Source organism: Macrosteles quadrilineatus, unplaced genomic scaffold (assembly GCF_028750875.1).
Source record: "Macrosteles quadrilineatus isolate MER2022 unplaced genomic scaffold, UCM_ALF_1.0 Scaffold_3__2_contigs__length_128488019, whole genome shotgun sequence".
NCBI lineage: Eukaryota > Metazoa > Arthropoda > Insecta > Hemiptera > Cicadellidae > Macrosteles > Macrosteles quadrilineatus.
Genome location: NW_026542596.1, coordinates 57,276,037 through 57,296,684, shown reverse-complemented (window position 1 = coordinate 57,296,684; position 20,648 = coordinate 57,276,037). Strand labels below are relative to the sequence as shown.

General features: G+C 31.9%; 1 protein-coding gene across 3 annotated transcripts in view; it reads right to left on the bottom strand.

Moving 5' to 3' along the window:
* Positions 1-2,974: 2,974 nt before the first annotated feature.
* Positions 2,975-20,648, bottom strand: part of LOC128988908 (FMRFamide receptor-like) — a 325,276-nt gene continuing 307,602 nt past the window's right edge. For 2 of the 3 annotated variants that reach the window (XM_054410678.1, XM_054410679.1), the window contains exons 2-5: positions 12,067-12,242; positions 11,211-11,396; positions 7,321-7,478; positions 2,976-5,728 (exon numbers count right to left, since the gene is read on the bottom strand). In XM_054410678.1, coding sequence (XP_054266653.1) covers positions 5,488-5,728; positions 7,321-7,478; positions 11,211-11,396; positions 12,067-12,242 — 761 coding nt within the window. In that variant the 3' untranslated portion in view covers positions 2,976-5,487. Of the gene's footprint in view, positions 5,729-7,320; positions 7,479-11,210; positions 11,397-12,066; positions 12,243-20,648 lie in introns of all 3 variants that reach the window. The other variant, XM_054410676.1, reaches the window with a different exon arrangement.

Here is a 20,648-nt window from a genome sequence, read left to right as displayed (position 1 = left end):
ATTAAGGGGATATGGCAGTGAAATAATAATTTTTTTTTTCAAAAAAGTGATTTTTTATATTTGTCCATTTTTTATTATTTATGATGCTAAAAATAAAAAAAATCGGTCAAAAAAAATTGTGCTTAGGCTAGCCCATATTAAAAAAAATACGGAAAATATTTTTCAAAAATCCGGTCATTGACTTATTTTAGTAATAATAATAATTATTATCAATATTATTAATATTAATAATATGTATTTAAGTAATAATTGCATAATAAATAATAACGAGAGGTCGTCCAGTGGTCGAAACTCGACCAAAAATATGTAATGTACTCACTTAACTATTTTCACCCCACACTGTAAATAAAACATGTGATTGGAATGTCTTCCATTTGTTTTGATTTTCTGTTTATATTGTGTTGTTATTTTGTCATCACCATAGCAACCAATAAAACCCATGTTAATTTTTTAAAATTTCAAATTCATTTTTTGTGCTTATTTTTGAGCCTATTTTAATTTATAAAGGGATTCTGCACACCTACAGGAAAATAGCTTTCTAACGGTATGCGTAGATTTTCCCTACGATACACACGAGCTGAGAAAAAAGGTTTTAAAGAAACATGCTTGCCTATTAATATATAGATAGATAGATAAAATGCTTGCATAAACAAAAAATTGATCCATAACTCAACAATAAGTATCACCATGGTTACACTGCCAAGTGTAACTTTTAGTGTGCGATTCCCGCTTTATCAGTTTTTTTAGCGAATTTCCCATATAGGGAATAAGCTATTACCGTAGTACTCATGGTAAGACCTGGACCAAGGCCACACTAAAAAAACAGGCCGTAATGCTCGTCAAGCATGACGTCACGATAGAAGACGGCTATGACGTATAAGTATTTACTTATTTATTTTCCACTGAAAGATTAAAACAAGCAGCTGATCACAAACGGCAAAATTACGTCATTGCCGTCTTCTATCTTGACGTCATTCTTGACGAGCATTACGGCCTGTTTTTTTAGTGGGGCCTTGCCTGGACGCGGGACCGATTTTTTTCGTTTTGAGGTCCCTAGAGGCCAAAAACACCATTCGTTCAAATTCATATATATATATATATATTGTTTTCTTGCATGTTTAGGGCTACTAATATAATAAAAACCAAAAACATATTTAACAAAGTACCCTTTTAGTAATTATTTAATTTTTCATGACTAATATATACGTACTAATATATAAAATAAAATAATTACTAAAAGGTTAATTTGTTAAATATGTTTTTGGTTTTTAATATATATATATATATATATATATATATATATATGTGTGTGTGTGTGTGTGTGTGTGTGTGTGTGTGTGTGTGTCCGTTAGCGCGATAACTCGAGCAAAAATTATCCGATTTTGATGAAATTTGGTACAAATGTGTAAACCTACATTTATTCGAACGAGTTCGCGATCCAGCATAATCTGACCATGGGAACAGGGGTTTATGGGGGGTTTTATGGGGTAAAAATGGGGTTTTCCCATTTTTGACCCTAAAAACATCACATTTTAGAATTTCTTTCCCAACCATTTTGTATAGCTTAAAAAAGAATTAATTTAGTATATTGAAGCATTGTTGTATGCCTAACGGTCACGGAGAAAATTCAAAAAAATGCAAATTTAAAATTCCCATGTTATTCTTATGGAGAAAATGAAAACTGTTGTAGTTGACTTGTTTATGGATATATGTTGATCAAATTTGGCAAACTTATTTATTTCATCCTATACTATTGACGTTTGGTCATAAAACACTGTTTACCTTCCCCGTAGCAGCAAACCTAAGTACTCGTTATATCCTATCTAATGTTATTTAAATTGGGAATAAATATGTCTTATTTATGGAAGTATTTTAGTAAATATGTAATCAGACAAGTTGAAATTAGCTTAGTCTGCAGGTTTGCTGCGGCAGGGGTATTTTTACGTTTTTAACTACTAAATTTGATATATCTTCAAAACGGTTTATGATACATGATTCAAATTTTTACCAAGTGTTTAGAATGTTATCTATATAATTAGGTAGAATTGTAAATGTATGTCTATACAAACAAACGTATTTTATTTCCTTGAACTAAACCGCTTTTAATGTTTTGATATAGTTTTGTTTATGTATGTAATGTCTTGTTACTTGCTTAAATATGACTTTTATCAATTTACGGAAAGCTAATACGGATCACGAACTTTTGAGAAAACTGTAAGCCGCACACGTATCAACCACATACTTAAATGAAAGGTCTTGATGGGAACATCTAGGAAGAATAAAATTTTTCTATAAACCCTCTCCTATATGAGTCTCTATTATGGGTCTGCATTTCATCACATTAAAAACATTGAAGATGCATCAGCTGTGGTTGTTTTGTTTTGCAGATTTTTTTTGTTTATAGTTTGATTAGATACTGTTTCCTTGGCTACTACAAAGCATGTGTTTTCTAAGATTTAGTTTTTCTTATTGTTTAACAATGCTTTCCCCTCAACGTATGTATTCTAGTTATGACAAAAAGGATAATTTATGTATTTTTTCTGTTAGCAACGGTCTTCTCCTTCTGTTTGAAATATTTCTTCTTTAAACTAAAGCCATATTCTTTTTATTTATAGCTTCTTTTTTTAAATTTGTTTAATGTAATTCTTATGGGGAAAATGCGACCTTTGAGAGCGTCTCGCACACTTAAGGGTAATAATTTTGTAAATTCTAAAACCTTATTGCGAAATTAAACATTGAGACGAATTATTTGACACCTCAAACGTTAAAATTGATCCACCAATAAGGGAGGTGTTGTGTTCAACAAACAACAACAAACAACAAACGAATTTTATATCTATATAGATATTTCACCTTTTTAAACTAAATTGATCTTAAGCATGTCGAATGTCGGTGATACATTTTCCATTAATTATTTTACCAAGCCTAGGAAGTGATGTGGAATAAGTACACTGGTTGTATGTTTTTAATTTATTTTTTTAGCTTACATAATTTATTTACAACAAAATGACATAAAACAGTTTTAATAGTTAAAACATGAACAATAACAACTATGCGAACGGAAGAGGCAAATATGTACACTATAATGTATTAAATTATAAAATATTTATATTTGAACAGAGTCTGTACATCACATCAGGAGATGTTACAAGAAAACTAATTATTTTAATAATCTAAACTCTAAAAATTAGAACTTTCTTGATTTAAAATATATAAAACAGTCATAAAATCTACGTACACTTAAAGAATTTTGTTAATAGATTTTAACTATAAATTAAAACATCCGTAATACAATAAATATATACTTGTTTAGGTTATCCTTAATAAACTAAACTTTAAGACAATTAAATTTAATTACATTGAATCAATTGAAGTACGAATATAATATCTTTCTTCACCATAATTTAAACAGATCTAGTTAAATAAAACTGAATGGATTTTTCAAAAGTTGTTATTTCAAAAACCACTTACTACACTTAAATAGTATGAAATCAATATATCCTTGTTTTACTGGACTTATTTTTGGAAAGTGATCGTGACATTTCAGTGGGTGTAAAGCTCTCAATGCTGTTCTTGGGCTTAAGATTGGCGATTGAATGTTGAGTCGTCTCAAATATAAACTAATGTATTTTGTTTTCAATAGTGAATCATACACCTTTTTTTATTTTTTTTTAAACGTAATAAACGAAAACATTGAAGAAACGTGCTTATTTTTGTTGATCAACTATACTACATGAAGCTCAATGTCTATAAAATATGCTATACAATTAAATAAAAATGTAAAGGTAGCAAGATTATCGATTAATAATTTTTTAATAATATTACCAGAGTTATCAGAGAAAATTCAACTTACATATTTTTGGTATTTGCTTTTTATCTATGGCTATATTTAATTATTTGACATGATTAAAAAGAACGTGGTGATTTGATGTGCAGAATAAAAATTTCTTCACTTTGGTAAAACATATTAAAACGGCCAATATGAAATTATTTTTGCATGACAGAACCTTGATTTTAATAAGTTGTGTACTGTATTCGTTGTAAATATAGTTTAATAAAAAGAATCTAAATATATTAGCGAAAAACAAACATTCCAATAATCAATGCACTATTTACAATATACAAAGCGACATTTCTTGATACATCTAAAGCGGTATATACATTTATATACTAAGTACATAACATATTAATCTAATGTTTATTTACAGTTAGGTTAACACTAATACCTGTAGATAGTTTTATTAGACTAATTTACCTATTTAATCTAGGAAACCATGCTCATTTAATGTAATCCATTTACTCACATTTAAGTTTTGAAAATATTTCAAGTTAACAAATAAATAAAATAAAGAACAAATATAAAAGTTAAATATAAATAAAGAATTTTACAGCAAAACAAGCTTTTTTTCTTCACTTTATTATTCGTTTCTGATTGAACATTTTTTCTCCATTAGCATAGTACTTAATCGACGATACTTAAAAAACTAGATAATTTCGATTCTCTGCTCCAATGGAACAAACAGTTTTGTGAGCACAGATCGTTTTGTAAACATTCAGCAACACCACAACAAGTTAAAAAGTGTTTAAAGTAGCGAGTTAGGAGTATATACAGACAGTTCATTTGCTGAGTGACAAAACCACTAATTAATTCACTCTAGTTTATGGAATACATTTCTAGCCAGCGACGTATCACAATGGTTTGATTATTCTCCTTAAAACATTTTGCCAGAAAATAATTTTAAGTAGTTGCACATAGTTGATTATATTGTTAGCTGAAATAGTATTTATCGCTTTCGGGTGTAGATTTTCATGTTTAAAAGAGAAATATTATAATTTGCGTTACTTAGTATTAAGAAATTTCCAGGATCGCCCAAGTGGTAGGTCAAAGATGCAAACGTTTCATAGAAATAGAAAATTAAAACTGTTATTTAATGGGATGTTAATTTATGGAATTTTTGTGAATGCATATTATTTGCAAGACTCCAGCTCTAATATGTCGATATTAAACCAAGCCAATTTATCAAGATTAGGAAATAGAAAATTACAAAATCAAATATCCAAATTTTTTGGTCAATCTCAAACTATAGCCGATGTAAAAACAAAGGGATAGCAGCTTTATATTATTAATGTTCCCGATATCCTAAATAATTGCGGTAACATCAACATTTGATATATGTACTAATATGTAACCTTTAGTTAATGAGTTAAAATTAAATAAATGAAATGATCTTTTCCCTAACAATATATTTTAAATCCCCTGAACTACTTTTATGACCTTACCTACGTTTGTAGGAAATATTATGAATTACAGATTAAAATTAGGAATCTTGTTGTGTAATTCCCCTTGCAGCTTTTCCTCACGATATTCACATACTCTGAATTCCCTCAGTTTTGTCACTCACACATCAAGCAACCCCTCGCTCTATAGTCCGCCGTGGCTACCACACACTACCCTAGTATATACAGTATCCTCTAGCACTGGTCCTGCTATGTGTTGAGCGCATTGGGCGAGTTGAAGCGCACGGACGAGTTGTGATGGCTGGCGTAGTACGAGGTGAACGTGTGAGATCTTTGGTGCCTTGTTGCTAAGCAGGGACACAGTGTCAGCACCAGGGTACGACGGTACTTGTCGCTCATCACGCAGTACAGCAGGAAGTTGCTGGAGGCGTTGACGGTTGTCAGGAAGTTGAAGATGTTTCCCAGACCCAGCATGATCGCTCCAGCAGGCCTGTAACAAATTTTAATGGTCGTACAAGTGTGGCTTTGAATGCAAAGTTTGCCTTTTGATGAACTCTTATCACACTATCTCCTATACTTTCTTCCAGAGTAACTCCTTCTAGAGTCACTAACCCCTTCCAGAGCACCTCTTTCCAGAGTACCTCTTTCCAGAGTACCTCTTTCCAGAGTACCTCTTTCCAGAGTACCTCTTTCCAGAGTACCTCTTTCCAGAGTACCTCTTTCCAGAGTACCTCTTTCCAGAGTACCTCTTTCCAGAGTACCTCTTTCCAGAGTACCTCTTTCCAGAGTACCTCTTTCCAGAGTTCCTCTTTCCAGGGTACCTCCTTCCAGAGCACCTCTTTTCAGAGTACCTCCTTCCAGAGTACCTCAATCCAGAGTACCTCCTTCCAGAGCACTTCTTTTCAGAGTACCTCCTTTTAGAGTACCCTCCTCCTAATAAAAACTGCTACTTTGTTTTTACTTAGTTCTTGAATTTCAGAAACCATATAATATAAACAATATGCATTTTTGGAAGACCAAAACAGAGAACCAAACCAAGTCTTCAGTGCAAAGTATACAGGGTGACAAAAAAGTCTGGAAACGGTTTATTATCTTTTTAACTAAATCAGTTAGAAAATTCAAACATTTCACATAAACTTAGATGTATGAAAACTACTTTTTCCAAGCATTGTAATTTTTTTTACCTCTACCAGGGGACGACCCATGAGGAGTAGGTACATAATCTTTAATGTAAGCATAGGTTGATATGCACATCATTTTAAAGGTCTGGTCAAGTGGAGCTCATTGCCGGAAACCGCGTCCAAAAAGTTTCATCCGTTACAAAATGGCAGCTGTCCAAAGTTCTTGTGAAATATACCTGCACAGGCCTTAGTATGGGCAAATACTCGTATTAAACATTAGCTTGAGAGCTTAAACTGTATTTTAAAGTCAACTAGCTCATAGACTAATAGTATTCAATCGTCAAAACAAATTTAACTGGGTTTCAGATTTCCCTGCTAATGTTACTATGAGTATTTACCAATACTAAGGTCTCTGCAGGTATATTCCGCAAGATCTTTGAACTGCCGCCATTTTGTAACGGATGAACCTTTTTTGACACGGTTTCTGGTAATGAACTCCACTTAACCAGACCTTTAAAATGATGTGCATATCAACCTATGCTTACCTTAAAGATTATGTACCTACTCCTCGTGGGCCGTCCCCTGGTGAAGGTCAAAAAATGGCAATGATTGCAAAAAGTAGTTTTCATGCATATAAGTTGATGTGAAAGATTTGAATTTTATAACGAATTTAGTTAAAAAGATATTAAACCGTTTCCAGACTTTTTTGTCACCCTGTATATGACATTGGGTTATGTCATTTGGATATGTATGTATGACATTGTAAAATGTTCATGACCAAGTTCATTAAAATTTCAATTAAAAGTTCTAATAATGAATTTTGTGGACTGTCTTATAGGGGCGAATTGAGTTCTCTAATCTAACTTATCGTCGGTTCTTGATGATTTTAGTTTATGTCAGCAGGCTACTCCTGTCTTGCTTGGTCTATAACTAATACTAACAACATTTCCATGTTACTCACGTGCTCTTATCGGGGCTGTAAAAGATGTAGACGACGAGCATGATGGCCGCTGGCGTCTGGCACACGATGAACAAGATGACGACAGCGATCAGTGTCGTGGTGATCTTGTTCTCCTGGCGCTGACGACTGCTGTTAGCGCAGTCTCTAGGCTCTATTTGCTGAAACATCACAAACTGTGAATTGCATGACAAAGTGGTCTTCCTTGCACTGATTATGGTTCAGAAAGTTGCTAATTGCTGCATTTACTTACTTTTTCCGCACGCTTTTATTTTTACCGCACTCCAGTATTACAACTAATCAACACAAAACAGCGTGCTTTTACTATGCACGTACTCGTACGTGTACGCTTGGAAAAAGGTTGGCACACTTAAATATACTACCACTACGATCAGCTGGTGCAGTTTGTTTCCCCTTCCCTTCAACGCTTAGATTTAACCTAACCTAAAACATGTTGTGTACTGTTTGAAAGACTATTTTATTTATATAAGTTATAGTGACCGTAGGAAAAGTGTAATGTGTTACGCGAGTGCAAAGCGCCTTTGCTGCACTCGGAAAAATTTCCACACTCGCCTGCGGCTTGTGCGTGAACATTTCTCACGTGTGCAGCAAATTGCCACTTCGCACATTAGTTACACAAATAACTATTTTATTTGGTTAGGTACAGTTAAATTTACTTTGCTTCATTGACTCCAATAGCTTACTGTAGTTCTTTAATCTATATGGAAGATCTGAATTCTGATTTAGATTTCCCCTGTTTGGTTTCAGTTGCACCCCCTGATAGCATCCAAATGAATTTATTTCGCTAAATAATTGGTTGGAAGATTCTTTTCGTTGCTGTACCAGAGGACAAGGAGCAGTCTGAGTAAACACCGTTACTTTTGAACAAAATATAAATCAACAAAATATAAATGCTCAACATGAAATCATCCTTTATATAAAAAGTCTTCAGCTAAGGATGATTAAGGTGGTTTGTTTAATGTTTGGTAATTTGTATACAATCATCACGTAAAATAAAATCATCATTTGTATAAAATTATCATGTCACGTAATTATATTGGATTTGCTAAAAAAACTCCATTGTATTTAGAAAATTAGAAAATATATAGCCAATCACAATACATGAAGTTTTTTTGTTAATGTTGAATGTATGCTATTTAAGAAATTGTTGAGGATATTTTTCTTCTAGATTAGAAAAAAATAATAGGTACTTACGTATTATACGGAGGCCGCTCTTATACAACGCGCTGTGGCGGTTAGGTTTGGTCATCATGAAGCTTTTATGACTTGTCTGGTTCGATTCATAACGAAACTAGGAAAGTCCTACAAACATATTTATAATAGACCAACCTAACCTAACCACCGCAGCGCGCTGTAAAATAAGTGGCCTCCGTATAATACGTAAGTACCAAATAATAATATGGGTTTAAGTTATTTTTTATAACTTTGTATTTGAATAATTGCATACTTACTGTTTGAATCAGTGAAAATCCCTTAAACAACATTTTGCATTTTGACTAGCAAACTTAGGCAATTCCAGTTTTAATAATGATGAGTATTTAGGGTTATATACATATTTCCATATTTATAATTAGTTCATTATTGAGAGATACTAAAAACAGATTTTTTGTGAGGACGAAATGGCTCATCTAAGGTCAGTATCGAGTCCAAAATTAAACTTTGATGTTAATCTTATTGATTAAAAGTGGTAATTATAGCGATTTATAGAGAATAATACACACAACTACAATTGCCCTTAGTATACCATACGTTTAAGACTAAATGGTTTTTATATCTTATTAGAAAATCGTTTATGTGCGTGTCAATTGAAACTAATCGTGTTTACCATAAAAATTCAAACCATTTGGAATTATTAATTGGGAACTGTGTTAACCAAACGACCTGATGAAATAACCACTTTGTAAAGTTAAACTCGGATATGGAGAGCCTTGCCCGTTATTAAAACAGACCTACTCCGGCTTTAATAACAACACCCTACATTCCAGGAGTTTTCAACCCAGAACCAATAAAATGTTAACTTGCTTATAAATTTAGCCTTTGTATCAATTTGAAATTCCAATTTTGTTATCAGTTCGTTCTGTTTAACTTAATAAATAGGTTGATTGGAATAAAATATGGTTTAATAGCCTATTCAATATTACAAATGGTTGGTTAATAACGTACCTTGTAGAAAAATATATCCTCTTCCCATTGTAATATTTGAAGCTTGTTCTAATTTGTGTTATATTTTGGGGATGTTTTAGAGCACTCTGAAATGTTTCTTATATATTTCAGAATAGTTTTAAATTTATACATCAATACTTGCATATATAACTAGAAGTTTTTTTTCTTTGATAATATTTTTGTTTTACCTTGTCAAATACTTTTCAAATAGGCAAAACATAAAACAGAAAATAACAAAAACAAAATACCTTTTGCAAGACCGGACTAAGCTAACATTTCCGATATCGATGAATTTATAAAAGTATGTTAAATTTATTTTTTATGCAACTGATGGATTACTTTTTACTTGGGAACATTTAGGTTCATTAAAGAAAACCTAGAGGTCTAATTTTTTGGGCTTTTCTACACTGAAATAGATATCTGGTTGACTAACATTAGCCAATCGTTGATCAAATAGGCAAAATAAAAGTTCAAAAAACAATATGACTGTAACATGCCTTTTAATACCATTATTATTTTTATTTATTTATTTTTTATTTATTTATTTTTTTTTTTTTAAAGAGGTTGGCGGCCTCTTTTAACCTTGCATTTGCCCGTCCACATAGACTAAGCGCCCGTGCGTGGATCGTTAACAGCAAAGCAAGGAGTGAGCCGGTACAGTACAAAGGTGAACTGTACTGATAAAATGTTATCGGCAGTGACCAGGATCCGAACCCATGACATCGCTGCCTTGGGCCCGAAGTCCGCGACGCTACCGACTGAGCCACCGACTCACTAAAGCCTATATAAGCCTACAATAGCTTTTGCTATAATATAGTTGTCGGATTGAAATAAAATATTGTATATTTTGCTGTCCTTGCAGTAGGCTATTTTAGAATGTTTAAGTAAATCTTCGTCGGAAATCAGTAGTTGATACCACTTAGTCAATAGCTTTATATAAATAAGTTTATTTTATCCTAAATCTAGCTATGGTTTAAAAATAAAAATAGAGATTTCTGATCTAAATAGTCTTGATACTAATCCAACTTAAGATTTGTAGCATACTAAATGCAGTTTATCTTTTAATTTAAAAATTATATACCAAATTAAAAAAAAAAAAAAAAAAAAAAAAACACTTAATGTGTTTGATGTTCTTGGATTTTTGTGTCACACTTCAGATAATCAAGTTAAAAGTTTTTACTATTTATATTGGAGTCAAACTTTTTTTATTGTATAAAATATGAAATTGTATGAGTCGAATCTAAAATACCCCTGCCACAGCAAACCTGCAGACTGAGCGAATTTCCATTTGCCTGATTTGGTTCTCACTTATCTAATTTTGAACATTTTTATCTCTAACTTTAATGAGCATAAACATGGTTTGAACCGTCAGGCTCTTCACTACGTGCTGAAAAGAATAGCGTTCCCTATTGGCAGACATGACTTGGGTATCTAGAAGTGATGGATATTCAAGCGATGCAGTTGGTAACTGGCTTTTCAGGAGAGAAGTATTTTTTTGGAGTGATTTGGCCAGCTGGTAAGTCTTCAGCTTTTTATGCCTTACTTGATAAAAAGAAAATTAGATTTGTGAGAAATAGGAATGGACAATAAACGCAGTCGAGTGATTGGGCTATTTGCTAGTGTCAGAAGCGAGCCCGTCCACACCTTGTAGCCGTGATGACTCTTACAATCCCTAAACACACATTATAACTACAAACTTATCCAAGTACCTGAGTGAGTCCGCTCCGCTGTCTCTTGCTGCGATGGACAGCTTCTATCAGGAAAGTGTTGAAAATAGCGATAATGACCAGAGGTACGAAGACGAACATGGCGGCCCAGAACCAGTAGAGGTAGTTCTTGTACGTCTGGTCCATGGCGAGCTCTGTCATCTTCTTACACACCATCCCGTCTTTTACCTGCCAGACAATATTCATTGCGATGAGAAAGTGATTGATTAGTAAGACAGACATATTTTTATAATATTACATTGTAAAACCAAAATAGTATTTAATATCTAACCTTGTGAAGGATTAGTTTTTCTCTTTCAAAAACGCTCACTCTTATGTGCTAAGTGAAAGAGAATTACTAAAGAAATTATAATTACTATAAGTAACTTCTGAAATTCTGCCTCAATAAATAGGAATATCAATGGGAACATGTAGCTCTTTCTATCGTACGTAAGTTCAGGAAGTGAATATTGGCCTAAGGAATCCAACACTCTGTTCTGACGCTGCTTACGAGTTATTATACCTGTTAACTAGTTATCTAACGTTTACCATAATCCAAGATGTAATTTTGGAAAGAGAAAAGAGTTCGGGATATGTAAAAGGAAACGATGGCTCAGAATTTTAATATAGAATGTTTCAAGGATACTCATCTTCAAACATACATATTTATAAAAATATGACCTGACGTTAGCGTGTTAAAATTAATAGAGCAATCCTTCTTCTATTGATGACGAGGCGTCCAACACATTACCATTTTTCTATCATTATGCATTGTTTTTCTAAAGCATGGTAGATTTAGCTAATATTGTTTATTATGAACGGTTTAGACTTAAAAATTTAAATGCGATATGTAATTTACCTCAATGCTCCATTCGAAGGGTGTTGTACAAGTTGAGAGTAAACATAATATGTATATGACAATGATGACTCGTCGAGCCCGCGCCTCAGTACAGAACACCCGCCCTCTCAGGGGGTGGCATACGGCGATGTAGCGCTCAAATGTGAAGGCGGCTGTCAACCAGACAGAGATGCCCACTGTAACACACATTAATCAAGGTAAACCTTGTGCTCAAATCACTACAAGATAATACACAGTAAAACTCACTCGTCAATACGCGAAAGACAAAGTAACTGTAAAAATGTTCAAATTTTTTTTTAGATGTGGTGTTTTTTTTATCCCACCTTCCCATCCTAGGACATAGCTTCTAGCCAGGAACCGTTTTATGCATTACTTCACGTAGGACTAGGTGGTTTTGGTGCTATCACTTAGTTAAAATACATTGCTGATTGAATAGATTTGATCCCAAGACCTCGGGGACTGATGTCCGTGCTCTACCACTAAACTTGCTCATTTCCCCTCCAAAAAGGGGTATGCCTGAAGGAAAAGGGGGCAATTAAACAGCAAATTCCTCACACTTAAGAGCCTTAGCTTGATCGTGACCGGAGGAATATTACTAAAGCTTAAGCTGCGATTTCAAACCACAAGACGTGACTTCGTCTCATAGCTAAGAGACATTTGTAATTGATGTAATTAGAAAAGAAGCTTTCATGGTGAAATTACATAGCTTTAACTTTTTCATCATACATGCAAGGAAATTCGTAGGTCTATTAGGGAGATAGTTTAGCTCTCATATTGAAAAAAGCGGTTATCCTCTAGACATACAGATACTTTCTAGAAGCCAGTTCAAGAGTATTTACAATTCAAAATATTATTGTCATTCATAAGTAGGGTTCCCCTTCAATAGTGCTCTTCGTTCAATAAGACGAATTAAAAAAGATTCTCAATTAATCGTGAAAATTATCCTTGACTGACCAGCTCCAGTATTAGTGAGGGTTTTCTCGTCTGAATGGTAATCAAATAGTGGTAAAAGAATAAATGAAGAATATTTTTGTGTCATATATGCATCTTTTAGTCTCTGTAAATATTTTGCATTATATGTTTTTAAGCAAGATAAACTACTATCGGGGATTGTTATTTATCATAACCAATAACAGTTAAAAAGGAAAACGTGGATTTACACTTGCGCTGTATTTAATCGGTTAAGTCTATACAAATTAAGTACATTAAGTAGATTTAAGTAGATAAGTGAACATTATAAGTAGATATCAAGTAGATTAGAAAGTTTTGTTTGTGAATAGCTTTTCATTTATCTCCGAAGTATAAATATATCTGAACTGGATGCCGACTACGTCAGATCGCATATGACAACCGGTACCATCACCGTGTTTGCAACAGACCTATTTTATTTAATTTTTGTATTTTCGTGAATTGTAAATAATTGTAGTCCGTGTTATGTGTTTCTACTGTGACGACGCTACTTCATCTGCATCTTCTATGTCTGATGAAGGCACTATTAGTCCGTAACGACCGTAACGGAAGGAACCGTACAAGGAATTGAGCTGTGGACAAATATAAAACCTATTTCAAGTTCTATCACAGCTTAGGGGATAGATTTAAATTTATTTTAGTCAAGCGTTAATAGTACAATGAAACAGCAAAACAGTTATATGAATAAGGGAAATGCACAAACATTGTCTAAAATGTAAATGTGACAAGATAAAGATCAGCTGAGTGTAAGACTCAAAGGCTTTAGACTTGGTCCTCATGTTTCTCACAGGCAGTGAACATCTGTTTGTAATGCTTGGCTGAACACATCCAAGTCAATACATCTGGAACTTTGTCACGGAAACTAACTATGTTGCAATTCCTTGACTCCACATATGTATGATAATTTGTATGTTTAATCTAAGATATAAACTTTTGATATATACAAACTTTATGCATGAAATATATTTACCTTTTGAGGATTGCATATATCTAGAAATGTTTTTGAAGAAAACTAAGGTAAGTTAACACTAAGTTTGTTAAAACCAGGACTCATACAAGTTTACCTACGTAGCAACATGTTGTGTTCGTGGGTTGAATTGGACTGAAATAAATACGATAGTTTTACATGTTTAAATCGGCTACAAACAGGTGGTTAAGGTTTTACTTTTGGAGGTAGACTGTGCTGTTGTAGGGACGGTCGGACATGGACGGTGGTGTGATGTAGGTGGAGAGGGGATCAGGTGATGTTTGTAGCCAATGAGATTTATTGAAAATCATACGATCACAGTGGCGTGATGTACAAGGAAATCATATCTACAACGGATATTAATATTCTTAAGATATATTACACAATATCTTTTTAATACTGCACTGTTATTTTGGAATTAACACGTAATTTCTAACTGCGTAAAAAAAATTATGTAGCCTCCAGATTGCTGTTCATGCTTTAAAATGGTTTAAATACCAACATAAAGTAATCCTTGGTTGCTGTAGTGGAAACTAGTTTTGGTTCATGGACCATCTTCATCCAACCAAACCTTTTTGACGACCTTCAAATAAATTGATTGATGCTGAAGATGGAGCGAAACTAGTTGCCACAACAGCAACCAACCATTACTTTATGCAGATTACAGCCATTTTAATTTAAAAAACGTAGTATGATAAATGCCCTTTACATTATTATTGAAAATATTGTAAATCTTTATAAAATTTTGAAATTTTGAATCAAGTTACTTCTTTTATTTTGTATACATATTAGGTTTTGTGTATGCAGAGTATATTGTTTAGTACGAATATTGTAGCACTGTACTCTTATGGTTCGAGTAGCTCTTATTTTGTGCATAAAAGTGTTTTATGTTACATTAATTAAAAACCTTACCCATACGGGCAAATACAAGATAAGATTAAGTAGGCCTATATATGGTAATAAATTTGATACATCATTATTTGTGAATACAAATTTTACTATGTATATTGTATGATTTAAAATAGCTTAGAAATGAATGAGTAACAATTTATGTTGAATTTGGCCAACTCTTCCTAATAATAATCTTATCAAAGTTTTACGTATTAATTTTAGTATTTATATAATGTACATTTAAGCTACACACTATGTTAATTACCTCCAAGATGCTACAGTTACAGGTAATTTATCAAAGGAAAACGGCACGAACACATATGTAATGGGAAATTAAATTCAATTACAACTGTAATCAACCTAATTGGTCTGCTTGTGATGATTCAGGATGCATCTAATTAATCTCTTCTGTCAAATTGGCTTTTGAAGAAGGTGGATGAATTAATTCAAACAACAACGTTTCGCATAGTCAATTACAAAACACATTGAATTAATGAAAGAGAATATGAATTAAAAAAAGATCACAGCTTTTAGTTACAATTATTACAGCCATATTATTTGATTTTAATGATAATCGTAATGATTTTGAAAATATTTCTACAGCATGACATGTTAAAGAATTAATATTTTAATCAATTTCAATACTAAAAACTCATTTATTTTACAAACATATTAAATTTAAATAATACACAAAGTACATACTAAATTAATTTTTAATTTAAATAATTCATAATCTTATAATTTAATAAAAATAAATTAACAAAACCTAGGCTGTGGTTAGTATACATAACAAAATATTAAATAATGGGCCTAACTCTGTCTATTATAATGCCAAATAAATTACATCATTCCGAAAACTGTTCGTGTGGGTTGCCATCACAAACTCAAACTGCAACAAAAGTGGTAAAGAGAGTAAAAAGTACGTGAAATGAAAATTTACACTAAACAAAAAATATATTAAATATAACCATGTAAATTGTAAAATCGTGGGGAAAACAAGTATAATCTACTCAATTTCGTACCTTACCCTATATTTGTAAAGCATAAAACGTTGTAAATATACTAAATCAAAATACTGCCACTTTGTATAGGAACAAATGAATATTTTATTTCAGACACCTGAAATCTTACTTTCAATAATAGGTCATATGTTTTACGGATTAAATTTTTTTTACTCTATTGAGAAGTTTAAAAAATCAATAATACAATAGCTTATGACAACATTGAAATCCAATTAAAAAAAAATATTTGAGTTGTTCATACAGCTTTAGAGTGAGATATTGTTTATTTGTTGTTTTGAGTAATGTGTATTAAATGTTGGTCAAACCCGATAAAAATTCCCTCAAAGTTGTATCCCAATATAAGTTTGTGTATTCTTTTATACTGTAATATACTTACTGTTTTTTGGACATTTAGAAGTTTTAAGAATTTGTAAGTGAAAAAGGATTCACAATCTTAATTCATATTTTTAAATGAATATTTCTAGTCATATGAATATTTCTATTCACCAATAAAGAAAATTAATTTAATTTGGAGACTTTACATTTTCCTCCATCATTTGGAAAAAAACCTACGAGGTGCTGATTTTAAATATTAGATTTTTCAATAAGTGATGGTTGTGGTTTTTATATGTTGGTTCGAAAGGGAACAAATGGTTAATATACAGTTTCTACTATTATCGTTATATGATCATACTGATACATAGTCATCCATGTAATTTTTAAGAGTTGATTTTTTCTTTAAAAAGTTGTTTTATGTATAACCAACAAAATCGTTGTAATTTATGTATAAATTAAAATAAGCCAAAGCACCTACTATTTGTAAAAAAATAAAGTTGATTCAATCACTTAAGCATTACCGTTGAGAACATTTTAGGTTTAAAACAATAATTTTCAAAACAGGATTTACATTCTCTAGAGAAATCGAAGTTTAATTAAATAAAAGAATCCGTTTGAAGAGGATATCTCTCGTACGTCAGTTCACATTCACAATTGCTTGTCATGTCAATACGTATTACCTTAATACAAAATCGTTTTGACAAATACAGAACCTCTTACGTAAATTGAATGTCAATTTCCTTCTTTTTTAAATCAGAAAGACCTCATTGATGGATTTAATTATTTACCTCTCGGTGCATCTGACTCATGAATAAAGAAACAATTTAAAACATTTAGTTATTAAAGAGTAACGTCTTATTGACGTCTAGCATATTTTTTAATGGGCAGTTTTTTATATTTAAGTAATAAATACGATTTACGTTTCAAACTCGTATTAGATTTCTTCCAGTTTTTCTTTACTTTTCGATTTTAAAATATGAATTAAGGGTTTCCTCGATCTCTATGTTAATTATTATAGTCAAGTCTTCTAATTTCTAAAATATTTTACTTATTTTTTTTACTGTTAGCCTATTTCTCGCATTACATAGCAATGAAAACATACATCTTTTTTTAAAGGCTTGTACACAATTAATTATTCAAGAAATCTGAGTCACTTAATAAATGCATGTAAACTGCCATATAAATTAATACCCCCGCCGCAGCAAACCTGCAGACTAAGCGAATTTCAACTTGTCTGATTACATTTTTACTAAAATATTTCCATAAATAAGACAATTATTTATTCCCAATTTAAATAACATTAGATTTAACAAGTGCTTAGGTTTGCTGCTACGGGGAAGGTAAAAAGTGTTTTTTGACCATATGTCAATAGTATAGGATGAAATAGGCTAAATAAATTTGCCAAATTTTATCAATATATATCTATAAACAAGTAAACTACAACAGTTTTCATTTTCTCCATAAGAATAACATGGGAATTTTAAATTACACTTTTTTTTAAATTTCTCCGTGACCGTTAGGCATACAACAGCGCTTCAATATATTAAATTATTTCTTTTTTTATGCTGTACAAAATGGTTGAGAAAGAAATTGCAAAATTTTTTGTTTTTAGGGTAAAAAATGGGAAAAACCCATTTTTACCCCATAAAACCCCCCATAAACCACTGTTCCCATGGTCCGATTATGCTGGTTTGCGAACTCGTTCGAATAAACGTAGGTTTACACGTTTGTACCAAATTTCATCAAAATCAGATCATTTTTGCTCAAGTTATCGCGCTAACGGACACATATATAAATATATATATATATAAATATATATATAAATATATATATATATATATGAATTTGAACGGATGGTGTTTTTGGTCTCTGGGGACCTCAAAACGAAAAAGTAAATCGGTCCCGGGTCTAGGTCTTACCATGAGACCTACGGTAATAGCTTATTCCCTATATGGGAAATTCGCTAAAATCCGTACAAATCCATAAAAGCCATACAAAATAAATACATGGACTAACTGTAAATATAATTTGGTATAACAAGTTATATAATATATATATATATATATATATATATATATATAATAATAAATATAATCTTGATCAAATAACTATCTCACGATAACTAGAAAAAATGTATTATTGTGTCAAGTATAATCTTGTTTTGATTTATTTCGTCAGTCAAATGCCATTGGGGAATACTAAGAAAAAACTCTTCTGTCAAATATTTAAACATATTTAGTTGGTTACATCATATACAGGATGTACCTGTACCAACACAGGTAGCGGTAACAATGTATTGTGTGACCAGAATAAGGTACAAAACCTTCGCTTATCATGGCATTGTTTGGCTTGACACCATTCTCTCATAAAAAAGTCATCTTGGTCGTTGGAAAATGTGTGTTATTTTATAGTAATCAGTGAATGCATTACAAAATCACAATTAAAACATAAACGTTGTACTTTGTTAGTACTAAGCCATCAAAAGTACCTTAAGTGTGGTTTAACTCAATTGTCTTATTCACATCCATTTTTCCTACTTAATGAAATCGAATTAACGTCGTCATGCTAATTAAAACACTATATCTTGTAGTGAAATGGTTAATGGAGCCATGTAAAAGCAAATTATTTAATTAGTTTTCTCTTTTAGTTTGGGTCGCTTGGGCTATTACTATAACGAGCGTAATAATGTTACTGGTGGGGGAAATGTTCTTGCGCTATCCGAAATCATTTATTCTCTGTGTTAAGTAAAAATACTCTGTGCAATGGGACTCAGGCCTATTTATTTTAAAACAATTTTCAAAACGTGTTTTACATTTTTAAATGATTTTTGTAATATTTATTCGTGCTGTGTTTTTTGACGATAAAGACTTGACAAGGAGAAGCTGACGACGGGGTTTTAAAACCGAAACATTTCCTAAATTCTATGTTGTTGAACCGTTAAGGCATTACGTAAGTAATTTAGTTTTACATTATGTCCAACTGATCAAGGGCTACAAACATGCATTTTAAACCATTATATTTTCTTCTCCTAAAATATGCTATTAATATTCTTAAATATTGCAATCTTGTATAAGTTATTTTATAAACCCTAGTCAGTTTTTAGGTCAGAGCTACAGTCATACCTAACTATGTCAGAACCCAGACCTAGTCACTCCAAACTCTTTCAGTTAAATATATTTCTACCGTAATTAGTTCAATACAGTAAAATCTATCTGTATATGAAACATTTTAATAAAATTGTACAAGGATGTAAGTTAAAATAACTTGAAAATATATATTAAAATCCACCACATAAAAATCTTAAAACATTGTGATAGAATATTAAGTTTCTCAAAGCTGGTGATAGTTTACTAGTTCAGTACGGTTCGTTACTATAGACAGTGTTGATTGTGTCCTCCCTCCAGCTACAGTAGTGGTCAACACAAACTCACCAAGTTGTCCAAGTTTAATTTGTCCAGATGTATAGGAGCCTTTGTGGTCGACAAGTGGGCCGTACACTCTGTGGGCGTTAGTGATCAACTATTTTATTAGCAATCAATTGATTTAACTAAAATAAGCTAATGTAGTTTTGAAAAATCATATCTGATAACAAATGGTACTAATCAGTAGGCTAATTTTGATATTATTTTTTATTATGAAGTATATAAAGTACGTTTTTTTGGTTTTATGCTATCAACCAAGTCTTCTTTAGGTACAAAAGACACTTCTCCCTCACATTTCAGTAATCTTCATTGTTATATGAAATCGAGATTCTTTCAGGTAAACCAAATTTAATTGTCATCTAAAGTGGCAATGATTTTGGTGTAAGTAGTTATAAGTTGCTTTAAAATCAAATCAAGCAAATAAATACGCAAAATAAAGGAGTAAACTACCTTACACTCCAGTTATATTTATTCATGTTCATACTCAAATTCTTAGTATTCTACAAAATGATTTTACAAAACGAAATTAACTACAGGATAATACCAGAGCATTTTCATACCTTATTTTCTGCACATTTGAATCAGATGACTCAAATTCCAACAGATTTAGGCTTGACAATAGTAGTTAGGTACATTAGGTACATACCGGAACTGTTAATTATAGATCATCGATAAGTTGATATAGTCGTAAGGAGATGGTTGAGCTAGATTGATCTTCTGTTGATACAGTATCTAGTAACTGCTTGCTAGTCATCAGATGGAGATTATATCGAATAAATGTTTCGTCATACTACAGCAAAAAACACCGTTTTAATGCATGCGTTGCGGGTCTAAAGTAGCATTTTTATTCTCTAGGTAGTAAAATTCATTATTAGTCTCCAGGGAGTAAAAATAAGCTTGTAAACGGTTATAAATTTCGATTATAGCAATCGTATCGTTCGAAATTATTTATCGATTTATTTATTAGGTATGGAGTTAGCCTATTGTAATTGATCG